The sequence below is a fragment of the Podarcis erhardii genome, assembly GCF_964252035.2.
Source record: "Podarcis erhardii genome assembly, chromosome: 13".
NCBI classification, from domain to species: Eukaryota; Metazoa; Chordata; class Lepidosauria; order Squamata; family Lacertidae; genus Podarcis; species Podarcis erhardii.
In genome coordinates, this window is record NC_138502.1 from 11,709,851 (window position 1) to 11,728,035 (window position 18,185).

Genomic DNA, 18,185 nt, shown 5'->3' on the forward strand with positions numbered 1-18,185 from the left:
CACCAGACGAAGTAGCAATGGAAGAGGGAGCCGAGAACACCTTGGGTGAAGAACCCGCATTCGAACACACATACACCGAGCTGCTAGCAGAGGACATTGAAGCAAACGAACTGTATCCTGCATCTACCTCCGAGGAGATGCGGCTCCCACGACCTGCCTCCGAGGGCCGGGAGGGGGGAAGGGGGGGCTTCGAGGGGGGGATGGATGTCAGGGGTTCAGGGAGAGAGACGCAGAGTGAGGGGGAAGGATTCCAGACTGACGAGGAAGAGGATGACAATGACCCAAGATTGTCCATGAGTCCGTCCAGTGAATCGGAGGACTCCCAAAAGGGAGCCCCTCTGGTCAAGCCAAGGGGAGCTAGAGGGGGAAGCAGTCAGGAGCAGGGAAAGGAAGGGGGAACCCCCAGTGGGAGTTGGAGAGCGAGACCGGCTGCTCCGCTGGAACGGAGTGAGGGGGGAGGAGTGACCAGTGTGTCAGAAGGAGCAGAACAGGAAGCAGAGAGGGGAAGGAGATCAGGGCAAAACGTGCTGCCGGAAGGGGAGGAAAGTAGTATTGAGGGCAATGTAACTGTCGAAAGGAAGGTCAAGAGCAACGTAAGCGCGCCAAGTTCAAAATGGGAGGCGCGCGGAAATGAAGAGAGTCCTGGGGAGGAGCCTGGTCCCAAAGCCCGAAGGAGGGGGGAGGAGGCGGCAGAGGATTCAGCCTCGGGAGAGTCCCGAAGGGAGAGAACACAGGGGGGCAGAAAGACCCTGCGGAAAAGGAAAGAGAGAAAGAGGTGGACCAGTACAAGCCTCTTAAACTGGTGTCGAGGGGGGAGCGAGTCAGAGGGGACTTCAGCGGTCTAAGGGTAACAGACGTAGGGTCACGGACCTCGGATCTAAAGCTACTGATGTTCTTGAATAAAAGCTTTTGTACATAAGCTGGAGTGGACTTTGGTCTCTTGTGAGCTGGGACCACGGGTGACTCTGACAATATGCATTCTTTTTAAAATTGTATTTCTGATTTTCAGTTTTACACATTTCAAGAATTTTACAATTGTTTTAACATTTCAAAACTTGACTTCCTTCCTCTTCTTTCTGTGTTTCCTTATATTTATTTTTAATATTTTCTGCATATCCAAAATTGCTCATTTATTCATCTACCTTAAATATATACTCTTAAAAAACTGCAGGTTATTACAGCAATCCCGTCAATGTTCTTATCTGTTTATAATTTGTTTGTAAATATTCCATAAACAATTTCCATTCTTTTATTAAAAAGTTTGTTATTTTGATTTCTTATTTTTCTGGTAAATTTTGCCATTTCTGTGTATTCCATTCTTCTTTTGTTTGGACTTATTCTTTCCTTTTTGGGGCAAATAACATTCCTGCCGCTGTAGTCACATACAAAAATAATTTCTATACAGTTTGGGTAGTTTACAGATGCATTCCTTTGTTAAGTGTTTGTACAGTTTTGTTATGACCTTTGGTTAGTACAATAAAAGCTTATTTTCTTTACATTAAACTCATTCAGAGGTTTGAGCAGGTCCGTATCTCCTGGCCTAATGTACGTAAAGAGATGAGTTGTAGAGCACTTTCTCCTAAAGAAAACAAAAAAAGACCACAAAAATTGCCAGCAATAATTCACTATCTGTCCCAAGCACTTATTTCAGTTCACTGCAGTGCTGAGGTATCTTTTCCCTCAGGCCATCACACTCTGTACTCATCCCAGAAGTAACAAGGATAAGGACCAAACGTATTGGCTTGAATCTACCCTTTCCCTCACATTCTTCTAAGCAGCAACTGCACACATCACTCCAATTCCCAGTTTAGACAGCCATTTCCTCAGGAGGATTCAGCTCCAGAAGCTTCCGTCAGTTAGATCAAGGAAGAAAAACCATATTGGCCTAATTAACTGGTGCCTGGATGTGAACTTTTCTGGCAAGCTTTGTTAGGCTACCCTGCGGGAGCCAATTTAAAAGATGATCTGTAACTGCAACATTTAGCGGTGCCAAAGTAGAATGATTTTAATGGAGGAGTCGAGATGCAGTTCACCCACTCAATAGGTCACAGAAAAGTCACCTTGCTCTGTCGTCAGTTGAAGAGAGGGGATTGGTGGGGCGAGTTCTGCTCAAAGGAACTCTTTGAAATTGAGGAAAATATCAGTCACTTTTCCCAGCAGAGAACAGGTGATAGAAGCTAAATTTATCCTCTATGCATCAGTTTTGTTCTGCATGGGAAGGCAAGCTAGTATTTAGAGGGATGATTTTCACTAGTGAAATGGCACGGGGGGGGAGGAGTTAAACCTCTCCTCCACCAGCCATCATATGCCCAATTCAAATCTTCTTCTCTCCCCAACTGTTTTTAAAGGCTTTAAAAAGTGTAGTTTGGACCTTAGTGTAATGGGTTAAAAATGCTCTCCCTATATAATTTCTGTTAAATTGAGGCACATTTTTAAAACTTTGTGCAGACACTAGGGGGCGATAGAACATAAAGGATGGGGGATACAGGAGAAAACTTGAGCATTAGTAACATGCAAAATATCTGCAGGTATTTTTTAAGTCTCATAGACGTACTCAGTTTTGCAAGCCACACCCAATCATGTAAGCCTGTAGTGAAACTCAGAAGTCTACATGCTGGACTGTGGTAATTATGGGATTAGTGCAGGTGATAAACTATAAGAGTGTTCCTTCAGCAATGTTCTCCAACCCGTTTGTTTTTTATAACAAGGAAGGTCAACATCTGTACTCTAGGACTACTCAATTCTCCACACAGCTGTTCAAAGGCTATTTTACCTCCATTGAGATCACCCACCACAATAAAGCTGTCGCCATGTTAGGGCTTCCTACAGAAGGAGCCCATCGTAAATACGTACCTGTGCACAGGGCACATGTTAACACTGCTTGATTTCCTATGTTACATGAGTCAAAGAGAAAGATGTTAACATTTCATCATCATCATATTTTATTTGTATCCTGTCCTCCCCAGCCAAAACCAGGCTCAGGGCAGCTAACATCCAATATATAACATTGGTATAAAATTGAACATTAATTAAATTACCTCCTAAAAGCAAGTCAGGATCAAATTAAAATCTAATTAGATGGCTTTCCACAGGATTAGGGTTGGGAACAAGTCAAGTCAAGTTTTATTGCGGCAAAAGCCAGTGACACAGAACTGGCTGTGTTGGGAACAGAACTGGCTGGTTGGGAACAGTAAATGCTCACCAGGCCCAACTGTTTACGCTGTTCTTATATGAGCCTGTGAGAATGATGGGAGGCCTCTTTCATACTAGTTCTTATACAAAAAGAGAAGGGGAGTCAGGCTGAGCCCTGACCAAAGGCCTGGTGGAACAACGCCGTCTTGCAGGCCCTGCAGAAGGATGTCAAATCCAGCAGGGCCCTGATCTCTTATGGCAATCTCCCAATTCTTACAACCCTTCTTTCCCTTCAGAATGGACATGTGGGCAAACCTTTGAACTATTCCTCAGTCAAAATTTGGTAGGTCCATCAGGGACTAAATGGCACTCCTTCCAGGAAAGGTGGATCAGCAAGGCAACTTTTACCCATCCTTCTTCTATAGCAAGGAAAGCTGGCCATACTCCCATGAGGCAAGTTGTCACTGCTCAGCCGTGGTGTCTCTCAGTCTACCCTAGACTGTGAACCTGAAGGAGCTTCTCCACCCCCATCATCCAGCCCAGAGACTGAGGTCTAGCTCTGGGGTCCTTCTTGCGGTTTCCTCATTGTGAGAAGTGAAGCTACATGGAAACAGGAAGGGCCTTCTCGGTAGTGGTGGAATGCCCTCCCATCAGATGTCAAGAAGATAAACAAGCATACAACCTTCTCTAGACAAGTATACAACCTTCTGTTAAATTAAATCTGAAGGCAGCCCTATATTGAAACGCTTTTAATGTGTGATATTCTGTTGTGTTTTTGTATATTCTGTTGGAAGCCACCCAGAGGGGGCTGAGTCAACCTAGTCAGGTGGGTAGAACTCAAAAAATAAAGTAACAACCACCATGCAGGGCTGCTATGAGGATAAAACTGGATCATGTGCTTTACCCTGCTTTGAGCCTTGCTAATCGAAATCTTTTCTAATCTTTGTTATGGGAACCAAACACAAGGCATTGCCCCAAAAGCAAAGAATGCAGGTTTTTATTGGTTAAAGTAGGGAACAGAAAGAGCAGTATATGTATAAAAATTACAAAGTCGAACTCAAAACATTGCCAAATAAATACGGATGTTATTATCTCCTGTATATATATACACACACACAATAAAAGACAATGGGGGCTAGTGCTCAGCCAACTGGGATCTACGAAAGACAGAAGAGCCAAACAAGCTCAAATGCCCAAACTCAAATGAAATGGAAGTTAAGGTGAGAAACGGGCAACAGGGTCGCCCTCCCTAACAGTAGAGATGGGGCAGGCCTGGTGTTGGAAAAGTGGGAAGAGTCTAGGGAAAGACACGGGAGTGAGCTGAGCAGCCCTGCTGATTTTTCAGACTGATTCATGAAGGCTAATTCTTATTACTGCAGAGGATCGAGGCTAGGCTGATGCATAGGGAAGTAGAACTAGAGGGAGCAAAACTAGGGCTTAACCCTGGAGTCCTGCAATTCCCTCTCTTGTCTCTCACTCCTTCAACCTAGTGTCTTTGAATGTATGATAAAACCAAATCCAACCTTGCTGGGCCCTAGATAGCCAAGGTCCTCCAGATGTTGTTGGCCAACAACTCCCATCAGCCCCGGCTATCATAGCCAAGGAGGAGAAATGCTGGGAGCTGTCGTTCAGCAACAGCTGGATGACACCGCCTTGGCTAACCCTGCCCCAGGCCTTTGATTTTCTAGATCCTCTGAGAGGTAGCAGGTTCTGCCTGAAGGCCAAGCACCACCAGGCAGGAGAGCAGTCCCCCCCCCCCCACTTGCCGTCTCCTCCTCCTGCCCCCTCACTTCATTCACTTTGTGCCTGATACGCAATGGTGGCTGCAGCCTGGCTCTGGGATCCTTGCACTTTGCCGTTCACCACTAGCCGGAGAGGCGTCTCCACCCGGATGCTAGAAAAAGTAAAACTCTGAAAAAGAGGAATAGAGAGAAGGTTACAGTGCGGACGAAGGAGTCAATCTAAGTAAGGCCTCCCTCCCTCCCTCCAAACCTTGCTGACTGTAACAGGGACTATTTTCAGGCAAGATTTGCTCACATATTGGCAAGTTCAGGCAGCATAATCACAGCTGATGGAGAGAACCTTGCACAACAAAACCAATGTCTCCAAAAGACCTGACATTTTGCGATAAGGAAAGTGACAGGAAAATGCACTGAGACAGTGTTAACACTTGCTTAGGTGTAATGTCTAGCTTTCCTGAAAACAAATCAAAATGAACTACGCATGAAATAGCTGGCACTGTCTAATCTCCTCTACAGGCAAATCAGGACAAATGCTCAAATAAGCAGGTTATCTGAAAACACCCACCCACCCAGATTTACATAACTTCCAACTGAAACGAAGTTTTAAAAGTGCCATTTTTAAAAAGACATAGAGGCTTCCTCTCCACTTGGAATCTTTCTCCCAGAATGACTGATCTGGGAATGGGTGGGGAAAAATACATAAGAACAAGGGGGTGCCAAGACAGACAGGATGACGCCAGTAAGCCTCAAATTGTTGCCTCTGCTTTAAACTGTTTCCATCATTTGTGCATTCAAGTAATTCTGTGCTGTCTCTTCCAACTACCTCTTTGGAGGCTCTGGTTGCATCACGAGCAACATGGAAACAGGTACATAAGAGAATTCGAAAGGGCCAAAGAAAGAGCACAGGCGGGACTCACCTTGCCTTGGTGCTGGATGTGATGATGCCGAAGGTGAGGCTCAGGGATGGCCACCGAGTCCCCAATCAAAACCCCCCAGCTTTGTGCCATGTTGTACACAGTGACAGCAAAACAGGGGCCCTCAGTGGAGTCAGTCAGGCCAAAAGTGCTGTTTGAGTAAAGAGAGGAAAGAACAAAATATGTTTAAAAAGAAGCATTAGTCAGGTTGCTGGATGGGTAGACAGGCAAGTGGAAAGATCAAGAGATGAGCAAGATGGATACTTGGCCCACACAGCGGAGCCCAAGGAGATGGTCATGGTTGATAAAGCTCAAGGACAGACTAATCATCTTGTAGGTGTCATAGTCCCTAAGATCAACAGAGAGTTCCCTGTTATCCCAGCTTGTGTGGTCGTTTCCCCCAAAACATGGCTACCACTCCTAAGCCAACATCAGTTGTGATGTCAGCTGAGTTGGCAGGTGGGTGAGTGAATTTGGCCAGCAAGGCCAATCCTGATAAGGATCTGGCTCATAGAGCCAAAAGGTTTTCCACCCCTGCTCTAAAGAACCAACAACACATCAAGCTGAACACATTTCAGAATCAAGATTAAGGTATTTACTTCTGTTTAAGCAAGCATCTGGTGGCCTCCATAATGATGTGCGTTTGTGGGATAAGCTTCTACAGCTTTTTGCTACTTTTAAATAATTATTGAAACCTATCCCAAACCTATCTTCCTAGGGAAGAATATAAGCCCTAACAAACTATGAAGAGAGCGGGATAAAGTTAAGCAGGAAGGAAAAGGTGGATATAGTCCGGGGGGGGGGGGACATAGGAAAAGATTCCAAGGCAGGATGTGGCAGAAACTCACAAGGGCACCTTTTCCTCTGTGGTCAGACTGAACAGCACCTTCCCCAGCACCACAACACCAGAGTTAACGCCAGACCTCAAGGTGCCCAGGGGGCGCTGTTCCAGTTGCACTTTCTGACCCGAGGGCCCTTGGTAGCGCCCATCCCCACACGGGCCCAGCTGGGAAGTACGCAGGCTTCCCAGCATGCTCTGCAGCTTCTTGCCTTTCACTTTTCCCTGCAAGGGAGAAAAGCAGCACGGTGAGTCACCTTTGCATTGTTGGACGATGCTACGTTTGCATGGGTCAGGCAGTGAAAGGACACCAAGTCTTGTTGCCGTTAATAATACCTTGTTTTCAAGGAGGCTGGTTAGCCGCTCCAGGAAATCTACAAGTCTCTGCTCCCGTTGGCGTGGTTCCTGGCAAGCTGGATCAAGGGCTGCTGCCTGTGCAAAGCCCTCCAGAGCTTCCATGTAGTTTTCTTCATACTTATATAGCTGCCCCCAAAAACAACAGAGCAAAAGGTGATAAGCTAGGGTCATGTGGAACATACACTACTATGGAAATAGGAAACTGCAGGCACAGATCAATTAAGTCAGAACAGGGGCAGAGATTGAAAATCGGCCCCTTGATGACTGCTTAGATGGTAGCCTTAAGATGTATTTCACTTGGAATTGCCAGCCCCCCATCCTCTAACCCGTCGCACACTTTTCAGAGTTCTCCGCGATAGGTCAAGCACAAGCCAGCCAAACCTATCTTGCCCCATGACCCTCACCGTGGCTCGATTAAGATGTAGATCTGGATTACAAGATGCCGTGGGGTCCACCTTCTCCTACAGAAAGAAGACCAAGAGAAAGGCATGAGCATCCACCATCACTTCCTCTGTGAGGACACACTCCCCCTGCTCCCCAAGCACTTTCCACCACAGTCATTTTTGCTTTTACCAACTGCAGACCAAAATCCCCATCCACCCACTATCTATAGCACACCTTTAGCTACCTCATTTTCTTTCCCCTTAATCGGTCCAGCTCACAAAATCCACAGAACAGTTACATAAGTAACCAATCCTGATATGTGTTGTTCCAGGCATTTATATGCTCACAGGATCACTCTGGAAAGTTATTGCATGAGTACCAAACTTTTTTTCTGCCTCTAACTATCCCTATTGGGCAACTTTAGCCTTCATTTTGATCTCTTGCACTTTTCCACTATGTTGGTGGATCTGGCTGGGGACAGCAGCTGAGCTGAGCAAGAACCACTTTACAGATATGCCACAAAGTCACGATTTAGAAAACCAGGCATTCTTCTACACCAACTACTGTCTGCCTCTATCCTATTCAAAGCAGAGGAGCACAAAATTATGCACCATGATCTGAATGTGCACAGAGGTTTTTCTCTCTCACACACACAGTACTAGAACCCAGGGTCACCCAGTGATGAGGAATATTAGCAGATTCAGGACAGACAAAAGAACTTCACAGACTGCAAGGTTAAACTTTGATACTCACTATTATAATATTTAGCATTAAAACAGGATTAGAAGAATTCACGGAGAATACAGATCTCAGGGGGTACTAGTCATGATGGTTATATATTAAGATTCAGAGGCTGATGTCAGAATATCAGATGCCAGGGATCACGACCACAATTGCACTCATGCCCTGCTTGTGAGCTTTCCGTGGGCATAACTGGCCACAATGAGAACAAAATGCTGAACTCAACAGGCCTTTGGTATGACCCAGCCTTTGGGCTCTTATTTCCAAATAACGTATTTTGTCAGATGCTAAAAAATAACAGGAGGTGAATATCCTCATCATCCTCGGTATGAGAACTTCCCAAGAGCATGGCAAACTTATGCTAGTGAAGACTGCAACATCTTTATTTTATTTTGCAAAATGCATTAATTGCTTTACATTAGAAATATCAAAGCAATTTATGAAACAGGAGGGACCTTTAAAAACAACATGTGTATCTCATTTTTGCCTTACAGCAAGTTGGTTAGGTAGACTAGATTGAGGTTAGGCGTGTATATGCAGCAAAAGGAAGTGGCAGAATGCCAAAATGCCACCTCAACCTGCAGACAGGAGGTGCCCTTTCAGTATCCTTGCCTGTGTAGACAGACAGTATGCTGTAGTGGTTAGAGTGTTGCACTAGGACGGAGGAGACCAAGGTTCATATCCCCACTCAGCCATGAAGTTCTCTGGGTGACTTTGGGACTTTGGGCCAGAAACTATCTAACCTACTTCGCATGACTGTTGTGAGGATAAAATGGAAAGTTGGGTGGGTGTGGGAAAGAGAACCGTGTATACTGCCTTGAGCTTCTAGGAAGAAAAGTGGGTATCAATCTAAAAAATAAATTAAAACAGTTACATAACTAGCATTCCATGAAAAGATTATAGCCAAGATTATAGCTCCAGCTGTGCAAGTTTCTCACTTGGAGAGAGGGTTTGCTATTTATTTTATTTGTGTGGTTTTACTTAGAAGAACATTAGAAAGTACATCTCCCTGCATACAGTCAGAAGTGACTTAGCCTGTTCCACCCCTTCAGAGTGCAACTTGCTCAGGTAACCCTGTAAGCTTTGCAGGCAAGGAAGGATTTGAAACTGGGTCTCCCTGCTTCCATTACCAGCCCTCTAATCTGCCGCCTAGAACTAGCCATTTCCACCTCAGCTCCTGGCAATGTAGAAGAGGCTTAACCTGGGCCCCCAACCCCCTCCTCCCCACCATACCACAGGCTTCCTCTAGAGTCCCCTCCAGCACCTACTGCTTGGGCATAGGCACTCAGCGCCTGCTGGGAGATCTTGGGGTTCTGCCCTGAATTGAAGAACAAGGAGAGGTAGGCATTGCCCAGAACATCTGTGGAATACAGAGAGCATAATTAGCAAGTTGCACAGCCGGTTCCCTTCCTTGCTCTATCCCATCCCACCTCAGGACCACCTGAAAAGGGGCGCATGACAGACTCACACCAGGAGCGGCCATCGCGCACATCCATCTGCACCGCCAGCTTGGCCTGGCGCACGCTGTCCATCACATTGTGTGCATGCTCATCAGCAGAGTTTGTGCGCAGCTGCCTCAGCACCATAGAGAGATTCTGCAGGGAGGCCTTGTTCTTGCACTGAAGAGAAAAAGGGCAGGAGAAAGACAAGGCTTCTGCAATTAGCAAGAATTCAAATCCTACCTAGTGAAATGCAAAATATGACTCTCACTTCCCCAAAGTATTCCTTGAGGTATGTCCTTTGGCTTAATAGTCCTGGCTTGAAGTGCCAAGCAGCTCTCCAAACTAGAATCACCGCCTGCCCAAGGGAGGACTGAGGGGGGACTTACATGGCTAAGCGCTCCAGAGAAGCAGGTGTGGGCAGCAGAGACATCACCCTTTTTCCAGTAAACTTCCCCTAACTGATTCCAGGCTTCTACCAGTTCTGGGTCCAGCTTGACAGCTTTGGAGAGCAGCTCTTCAGCCTGGGCATTATAATCTGGGGACACATTCAAGGCTTTCCCCTTCAGCATCAGTGTGTGAGCTCGACCCTTAGACAGGCCTAGCAGAGGATGGGAGAAAGAGAGATGCCGTAAGTGAACTGCAAGTCCATGAAATCCACACTGTGCTAGAAATTCAGTCACCGAGCTCATCCAAAAGAAATAATAATAATAATTTTATTATTTGTACCCCGCCCATCTGGCTGGATTTCCCCAGCCATTCTGGACGGCTCACAGTAGAATATTAAAAACACGGCAAGATATCAACATTACAAACTTCCCTAAACAGGATCATACCTAACCACCCTAATGCCACCAGGAGCACAAACAATCAGGAATGCACAATAAAAGGACACCTGCAGAGCCTCACAGCATATGAGGAAGGAGGAGGAGGAATGGTATACAAGTTGGAGAAAGGAGAATGCTGGTTCTGTTGAGATTTACCTTCTAATGCTTCCATTTTCTGAAGAGTCTTCTCCATCTCTTCCTGTACATCCTGCTGCTTTTTCCCAGCATCTTCCACCTTGTGGCTCTCAAAATAATGGTCTCGGAAATGATATAGCTGGTCAACCAGTTCCTATCAGGAAATCGCCAAACAGGGAACGTTACCATCAAACCAGAGCAACAACGTCTTGCTGATACACAGAATGCACAGAAGCTAAACACACACTTGTCTATCACTACCTTGACATTTGATGGTGGTTAACGGATGCCAAAGGAAGCATGTATGGGAAATTTGTGCAAAATGAGGTGTCTTTAGTTTTCCATTCAATATCGTTCGTTTCCAGGTTCCAGCAGTCTAGAGTTGCTCAGGCACGAGCCAAAAAACCCCCCAACTTTTAAAGACATGGCTGAGCACTCCACACCCTTGATTTCAATAACTAAGCTCTGAAAGTGATAAGAAAAGGGGTTGAAATAAATGACCCTCAGGGAATTGGACTAGATGCCCCCCCCCCGCCAACGTACTACGAGTCCTGGTCCTCAGCGGCTTGAGGGGCGAGCAAAACCGAAATACAAAGAAGAACGGGCAGAATCCTATGCAGTCAAAAGAAGGGGCAGATTGCACCCCCTTCTCTGCATGGTTTCCACATCCACATTCCTCCAATCCCCCTCTCGCTACATCTCCTCCCTCATCGCTTGAAGTATTGTAATGGGGGGGGGGTTTCCTGCTGGAGAAGCATATTCGGCAGCATATTCCCAGTAAAATGAGATCCGGGTGGATCCTGACACAGTTAAAACACCTGCACGGAGCAGGATGGAACTCCTGGCTGCTGCTTCCATGTTTTGCCAACTCGGGGGGGGGGCGAGGAAACTGTTCGGATAATATACTGACTTTAGCAGAGGTCAGAGGAAGAAGAAAAACGGTAGGCTGATGACACGGCGAGATGTTTTGCTCGCCCTACCTGCAAACCTTGTCGAGCTTGGGGGTTTTCTTCTTCTTCCTCAGCCATGATCGCTCGAGACTCTCCTCCGTTTCCTGTTATTCTCTTTGCTTGCAACCACGGAGGCTCCTGCAGAGACATCTAAAGGACTGGAGGCCAAACTGCAAGCCACAAAGAGAGGAATCGACCATTCTTCCTGGAAGCAGTAGGAATCATCCTGGCCGTGTTTAAATAAACGTTTTGCATTGCACCTGCGTGACAAAGATGTACCTTCTTTTCTTATGCTGTTTCATAGCGATGGTGTTTTGAAAGATAACAGCCGTTCCTTATATTCGTTAAAATAAAATAAAAAACAGCTTGTTCCCTGCCCAATGGAAAATATTCTGTACGTGCTCTGAGACACTGTTTCTGAAAGACGAAGCTGCAGCTATTCAAAAGGAAGCTTGTCATATTTTTCCTTGTGTATTTTCAGCTGTTATCTTATGTGAATTGCTTACAGGTTTCTGCGATACAAATGCCATGAAATTACATGCTGTATTTACATTTCATATTAAAATGTTTTCACTAGCAAGACAGAATCCAATCCTTTGCATAGGTAGGCATGCTTAAACCCATTAACTTCAATGGTTTTGTGCAAAAATCATGAAACAGGTTGGGTCTGGGTGCTCAGTGAAATTTTATTTTTATTTTGTATTCCTCCTCTGCTTTCTTTCCCAAGAAATGGATGTTTGTAATTATGGTAATACAGACTAGTTACCCTTTATGCATCTTAATCACTCCATTCTATATATGGTGAGGGTGACATCAGAAGTGTGAATACAAAATCAAATGGTGATTAATGCAGGTAAAATGCATAGAATCAAAGGGGCTGGAAGGATCCAATTATCTGATTTGCAGAGTAATACAAACTCATCTGAAGTCTAGTAAATGCCTAAAATTTTAAAACAGGCTTCCTTCAGCCCTCCAGATGTTTTTGACCTACAACTCCCTTGATCCCGAGCTAGGCAGGACCAGTAGTCAGGGATGGAAATTGTAGTTTCAAAACATCTGGAGGGCCGAGGTTGAGGAAGCATGTTTTAAAATGACTAACTTTAAAAAGCTATTAGAACTTAGGTTGTATCCAATGCTAGTCCTACTCAGAGTACATCCATTTGAATTAATGAACCTGTTAGTCATGTCTATTCTACTCTAAGTAGGACTAGCATTGGCTACAACCCTAAGTTCTAACAGCAAAAACTGCTCATAGTGGTATGTACCAACAAAAAGTGTGTGCACACTAATCAGAGGCAAACACACCAGGCATATTAGATTTTTCCTCCCCACCCCACAAAAAACCTCAACCCCACCTGTTTCAATAAGCAGTGAACAAATTAAACACAGGCTTGCAAACATGTTTATGCACGTAATAGGAGAAAAAAAGTACCATTACATTACAACACAAATGTGGCAGTTCAAAGCAATAATCGGGAGGAAAGATCACATAACACATTAGTTGCAACAATATAGTAATTAAACAATTAGGCTGTAATCCTGTACATCTGTACCCAGACACCACAGAGTTCAATAGACCTTATAACCAGGTAAGTATATGTAAGATTGCAGCCTTGGTGCCAGAAAAAAATGACATGGTGAAGCAAGCTTTCGCATTTCACTTTAAGGAATCATAATTTGTGTGAGAGCCAGAGTCATAATCGTATGTTGCAGGGCAGGAATTAATCTTGCTGAGTAATGGAACAATGACAGCATATATGCAACAATATCTAGAGGTGCGGGTGGCTATAGTGACCATTACCAACAACTGGAACACTCTGCTGAGAGAAAGAAAGAAGCTTAGAAAGGAATTGGTTTTAACTGGAGCATTTACTCCTTTAGTCCTCACTGCAGGCTCTCTTCCTTTAAAATTTGCTACTTCTGAGATTTCAGGAAATTTAACGCACATTAGACTTCACTGAGATCTGGCCTGTGGGTTCTTTTAAAAGCCTCAAGTCTGCAATGAGCATTTCAGTCCAACAAGCATTTCATGCCTAACCTGGATATTCAAAAAGGCCTAAACTTGTCAACATAAGTTACAATTTATATTCTCTTAATTTTATATGCCTTGTTGCCTCCTGCTTGCTGTTCCAAACCATTGCCAGGAGAGGTAAAGAAGCTGTTGCCAGACTGGCCCAGTGGTGGAGAGGCAGCAAAGAAGGGTTTGAAATGGAAGTCCCCGTCACCACGCCAGCCCTGGATAGGTGTTGCATTCTCAGAGAACCTGGCAGCATTACCTAGAACACGTGAACAAGAGATATTGTATTAGGGGGATTTAATCTATAAGTAAGCCAATATTAGCCACAGTAGTATGTTAACACAGAGAATACTCAATATATGCCTACAGTTTTACTAGAGTAGAGTAGAGTAGAGTAGACTGATGGATTGATTGTTAAGCCTCTCTGGGAATTGTAGCTCTGTGAGGGAAATTTAGGGATCTCCTTTTGACTCCTTACAAACTACCATTCCCAGAAATTGAGGCAGGAGGCTATGGTAGTTTAAAGTGGCAAGATCCTGCTTTAAATGTATAGTGTAGATAAGGAAATGATTAGGGCATATTCAGTGAGGTGTGGCACTCAAGAGAATTAACCACAAAAATTGGGCAAAGTTCCATTTGCTTTGCTAGGAGAGACAGAAAAAATGAGTTGGTAACATCATCACCATTGTCATCATAATTTATTATTTATATGCTGCCCATCTGACTGGGTTGCCCCAGCCACTCTAAGCGGCTCCATGTGTCTGGGGGCAAAACTATACTTTTCTAATATACATAGGATTTCCCCATCATGCCTTTGTTTCTCTCATATTGCTCTTTGTGGAAAAAAAGTTAATTGCACTGAGTATGCTAGTACAAGTTTAACTACCCAACTGAAAGGCCCCTGTCCTTACCCAAAGAGAAACCAAATACAGGCTGGGGCATCATAGGAGGTTCTGCCTCCTGGCTGGCCACAGCAATGTTGCGCAAGCGTAGGCTGTCATAGAGGCCCTGCAGTTTCTGGTACTGCCGATTGCGCTCCATGAGTTTCTCTGAGAGCTCAGTGAATTTCTTTTTGTATTCTTCCAGTACTTTCTTTAGGGAGGAGACCTCACTCTTCATGGAAGTCAGCTCCACATCTTTGCTCTGGAGTTGCTGGGTGTAGACTTTCTCCATCTGCTTCAGGTGACCCTCTGCCTTGCTGTAGGTATATTCTTGGTATAAGCGCTCCTGATGAACCTGCCAGGATAGAAGATAGAGTAAGCAGGAGCATAAGAGCCACTGTGATGTCAGGGCTGAGCAATATGTGCTTGGTGTATTCCCCCCTCCCTTGGTTCTTTTATTCTTCCTCATTATTTTGCTTCCTTTCTCTTTCAGCTGAAATCTCTAGCAGAAGTTGAGCAGATTGGAGGCTGGAGTAGTAGTACAGTCAAATCTCAGTTGTCAAACGTAATCCATTTTGGAAGACAGTTCAACTTCTGAAATGTTAGACAACTGAAAACTGAAGCGGAAGCCTCAATAAAATAAGAAAACTCAAAATGGAAGTCACGTAACACGTTCGGCTTCCAAAAACCGGAGCAGTTACTTCTGAGTTTTAGGCATTCGGGAGCCAAAACATTCCAAAACGGAGGCGTTCGGGGACCAAGGTTTGACTGTAGCAGTAGTATATTTAATGTCTATACCTCCCTTCATCTAAGGATCACAGGGTGGTTTACACAACAGAAACACGCATAACATAGTAACAAAACAAAGCAAAACAACAAAAGAAAAGAAAAGAAAAGAAAAGAAAAGAAAAGAAAAGAAAAGAAAAGAAAAGAAAAGAAAAGAAAAGAAAAAAGGGAAAAAAGAAAAGAAATAACCCCCAACACACAGAGTTTAAAAGGACATAAATTGTTTAATTAGCCAAAGGTAGTTTCTTAACTATTTTATGTCTGGTTTTTCTGTTACAAATCCACCCCAATCTGCATCTCCTCTTGATAGTGAAAAGATAGAGTACAGCTAAATTTTCAAAACCTTAAAATTCCATTGGTGGAAACCTGTTCAAGGAGTGTTTACCTGGTATGTCCAGAAAGCCAGAGCCCTGGAACTGATGTCCAGAATAATCTCTGGTCGCAGTCCAGATAGGACCATGGCTTTGTATTCCTCAGAAGGACTGAGTTCTGTTCGAACAATATCCAGTTTACCGGAAAGAGCACTGGTGCAAGCAGGGCAGACTGCAGGCGAGCGGCTAAATTCCCCACTGCCATGTTGGTCACAGAAAATATGTGAGCAGGCTGTGACCCATGCGTAGCCTGAAAGTTTGACTCGGCATTTGCGGTAATTGCAAAGAAGCATATCCTCACAGACTGACATGTTTGATGGAGCCAGTGCAAAAGTTTTACAAGTACTTTTTATGCGATGGAAAGGTAGCGCTCACCATACCACACCTATAAAATGAAATAAGTATTAATGCTAGGATTTTCAAATTGCTTATAGGCTATGGCTGCCTGGTGGAGAACTGGACTTAAGATCATTATATGTTCATTTAGCAGATCTGCAATTCAGATTACCTAAAAGATTGCCTCCTCCTATTACAATATATGTCTACCTGAACCTTAAGATAGTCTTCTCAGGCCCTGCTCCTGGATCCCCTAATTGAAGTGAGTTGGATGGATTCCAAGGACAGGATCTATTCAGTGGTGACACCTCAGCTACAGAATAGCCTCCTCAAAAGATGTCTGGTGCCTTTTTCAGCACCACATTAAGACATTTTTTATTGACTCAGGCTTTACTATTGCATTTTGAATCCATGCAGTAGCTCACCCCCAGCCACCTGAATTCAGTGGCATATTGCCCACAGCTATCATGGCCTTTGACAGTCAATAAATTTGTCCAGTGTCTAAGCTCATCTAAACAAGTAACCATTGCCACATCTAAATCAATAAATAAAAATCATGTGACAGCAAATTCCATAAATTATGTGCTGGGTACTGAAGCATGTCTTCCAGACTTGGTTGTAGGAGATCATTTTTATAGTACTAGTTCTGTCATGGACTTTAGGGAGGATGCTAGGCAAGTCATTTTCTCTGCCTCAGTAAGATCCCCATCTGTAACATGGCATTTATTTTGTCCTGTTTCACAGGATTATTAGAACAATGAAAGCAGTAAGACTGTAAAGTATGTTGCAACTTTGACATACTGTACGAAAAAACAATCCGTAGTACTTTCTTTACTGTCAGTGAGTTCTAAAGGGGGAATATATTGTCAATGGGGGGGGGGGTGTGGAATCACAAAAGGAGTTGTATCTGTTATTCAGACTTGGAATAATCTCAGTGAAACTAATGGATCAAGGGTTGTATCTGTCGAGTTCCACTCATGCAATAGGACTTCCCCTTCCTCTCATGCACCCCCAAAATCTCCAGAGATCCTCCGAAACGGGCTTTAAGGGTGCACAGGGGGCTGCTGAGGAGATGGAAGTTTTGTTGCACAAGTAGAACAACAATGTTGAATACAACCAGTGCTTTCTTTTCATTGGGTTACTCAAAGGTACGCAGTACCGGCACTTCCTTTTAGCCTCTTGGGTTAAAAAGCGTGACACTTAATGTAACAACTTCATGACAAGTACAGGCACCAATTTTCTAGGGGGGAAAGCACTGGATACAACCCATACTAAGTTCCATTAATTTCAGTGGGCCTACTCTGAGTAGATACAGCCCAAGGAGTGCAAAACAGCCAAGAGACCAATCATCCAGTTCACCTTTTAAAGCATATTTGAAACACACTGTCCCTTCCAACTCTGCAATTCTATTGTTCTTTTTGAAGAATTCTAGGCACTGTGCTTTTCCCCACAGTTGCACTTTCCAACAAATAACAGTGCCCAGAATTCTTTGAAGGAAAGGGTGCTCTTCACCCTCCACGCCCAACCACAGAGGATTTTTTAATAATATTTATATACTTTAAAAACACACACACATTAAGCCCACTTTTTATTCGCAACACATCAGTTCAATACTAAAGCACTACCCATTCTTCTTTTTTCTTATAGTGGGAGGTAAGTCCCAGAAATTTAAGAGACTTTAAATTTCCCTTCAAGGTGCATAAAATCCTGCTGGATCAGAGCAAGCAGCCCCGTCTAGTCCAGCATCCTTTTTCTCACAGCAGCCAACCAGAAAATGCCTTTGGGAAGCCCATCGACTAGATAAGATTAACCAGATGTACTTCAGCCTCCCACACAGCTGTCACGGTGTGAACAAAAAGTGGCACTCTTGAGTAAGCAATAACAGTTCAGCGAGTAGCTATTTTTGGCGGGGGGGGGCGGGGTGCAAAAACAAACAAAACCCTGTTGTTTTAAAAGAAAGCCAGGAAGTTGATGCTTTTGTGACGTAATATATTGAACTCTTTCGAACGAGGTATTTTACTGACATGAGTGAGCAGGCTTGTGAGGCAGTTATTTACAAATGGGAGTTCGAAAGATGGGGGAGGGAGGAGGGGGAATAGGCAGCGAAGAAAAGGCGGGAAAATATGTAGAACGCCGAGGTGGGAAAAGAAGAAAGATGCTCACGCGCCGCCTCTTGATTGGTCCCCCACCCCCACCCCGCGTCTCCAACGGCCGGAGCTCGCGCTTCTCTTCAAACCTACTTTTAATTCCAGCTCTTTTTGCCAACGCTTCCCCTGAGGCGCTAAAGAAGGCGAGGGGCGGGGGAGGGGGGGAAAGTGGATAGGAATGCGAAGCG

At 44.5% G+C, this 18,185-nt stretch overlaps 2 protein-coding genes and 1 long non-coding RNA gene across 7 annotated transcripts; 1 reads left to right on the forward strand and 2 right to left on the reverse strand.

Moving 5' to 3' along the window:
- Positions 1-1,193: 1,193 nt before the first annotated feature.
- Positions 1,194-4,248, forward strand: LOC309326533. Its single transcript, XR_014150321.1, has 2 exons — positions 1,194-3,110; positions 3,192-4,248. It is a non-coding gene; the product is annotated as an uncharacterized lncRNA (long non-coding RNA).
- Positions 4,109-12,438, reverse strand: TTC5 (tetratricopeptide repeat domain 5). The gene is made up of 10 exons (XM_081835261.1): positions 11,490-12,438; positions 10,531-10,663; positions 9,937-10,148; positions 9,577-9,727; positions 9,377-9,468; positions 7,388-7,444; positions 6,963-7,109; positions 6,637-6,851; positions 5,792-5,939; positions 4,109-5,043 (listed from the first exon to the last, which is right to left on the reverse strand). The coding sequence occupies exons 1-10, from the start codon at positions 11,607-11,609 to the stop codon at positions 4,924-4,926; spliced, it is 1,395 nt and encodes a 464-aa protein (XP_081691387.1). The 5' UTR covers positions 11,610-12,438; the 3' UTR covers positions 4,109-4,923.
- A 407-nt stretch (positions 12,439-12,845) lies between these two features.
- CCNB1IP1 (cyclin B1 interacting protein 1) lies at positions 12,846-17,999 on the reverse strand. 5 transcript variants are annotated; one of them, XM_081835301.1, is made up of 4 exons: positions 17,875-17,999; positions 15,529-15,899; positions 14,388-14,712; positions 12,846-13,735 (listed from the first exon to the last, which is right to left on the reverse strand). In XM_081835301.1, exons 2-4 carry the CDS (start codon positions 15,823-15,825, stop codon positions 13,542-13,544), a joined length of 816 nt encoding a protein of 271 aa, XP_081691427.1. In that variant the 5' UTR covers positions 15,826-15,899; positions 17,875-17,999; the 3' UTR covers positions 12,846-13,541. The 5 variants fall into 5 exon arrangements, with proteins under 5 accessions (XP_081691427.1, XP_081691430.1, XP_081691428.1 ...); XM_081835304.1 differs by lacking the exon at positions 17,875-17,999 and adding an exon at positions 17,528-17,868; XM_081835302.1 differs by lacking the exon at positions 17,875-17,999 and adding an exon at positions 17,476-17,868.
- Positions 18,000-18,185: the final 186 nt, after the last annotated feature.

Excerpts from the sequence above, each read along its gene's own strand:
- CCNB1IP1 (XM_081835301.1), bottom strand. The coding sequence starts at position 15,825 with ATGTCAGTCTGTGAGGATATGCTTCTTTGCAATTACCGCAAATGCCGA. Across the intron at positions 14,713-15,528 it reads TGGCTTTCTGGACATACCAG|GTTCATCAGGAGCGCTTATA; the intron begins GTAAACACTCCT and ends CTATCCTGGCAG. Across the intron at positions 13,736-14,387 it reads TGTATTTGGTTTCTCTTTGG|GTAATGCTGCCAGGTTCTCT; the intron begins GTAAGGACAGGG and ends CACGTGTTCTAG.
- TTC5 (XM_081835261.1), bottom strand. The coding sequence starts at position 11,609 with ATGTCTCTGCAGGAGCCTCCGTGGTTGCAAGCAAAGAGAATAACAGGA. Across the intron at positions 7,445-9,376 it reads TGAGTGCCTATGCCCAAGCA|GAGAAGGTGGACCCCACGGC; the intron begins GTAGGTGCTGGA and ends TTCTTTCTGTAG. Across the intron at positions 5,044-5,791 it reads ACATCCAGCACCAAGGCAAG|AGTTTTACTTTTTCTAGCAT; the intron begins GTGAGTCCCGCC and ends CCTCTTTTTCAG.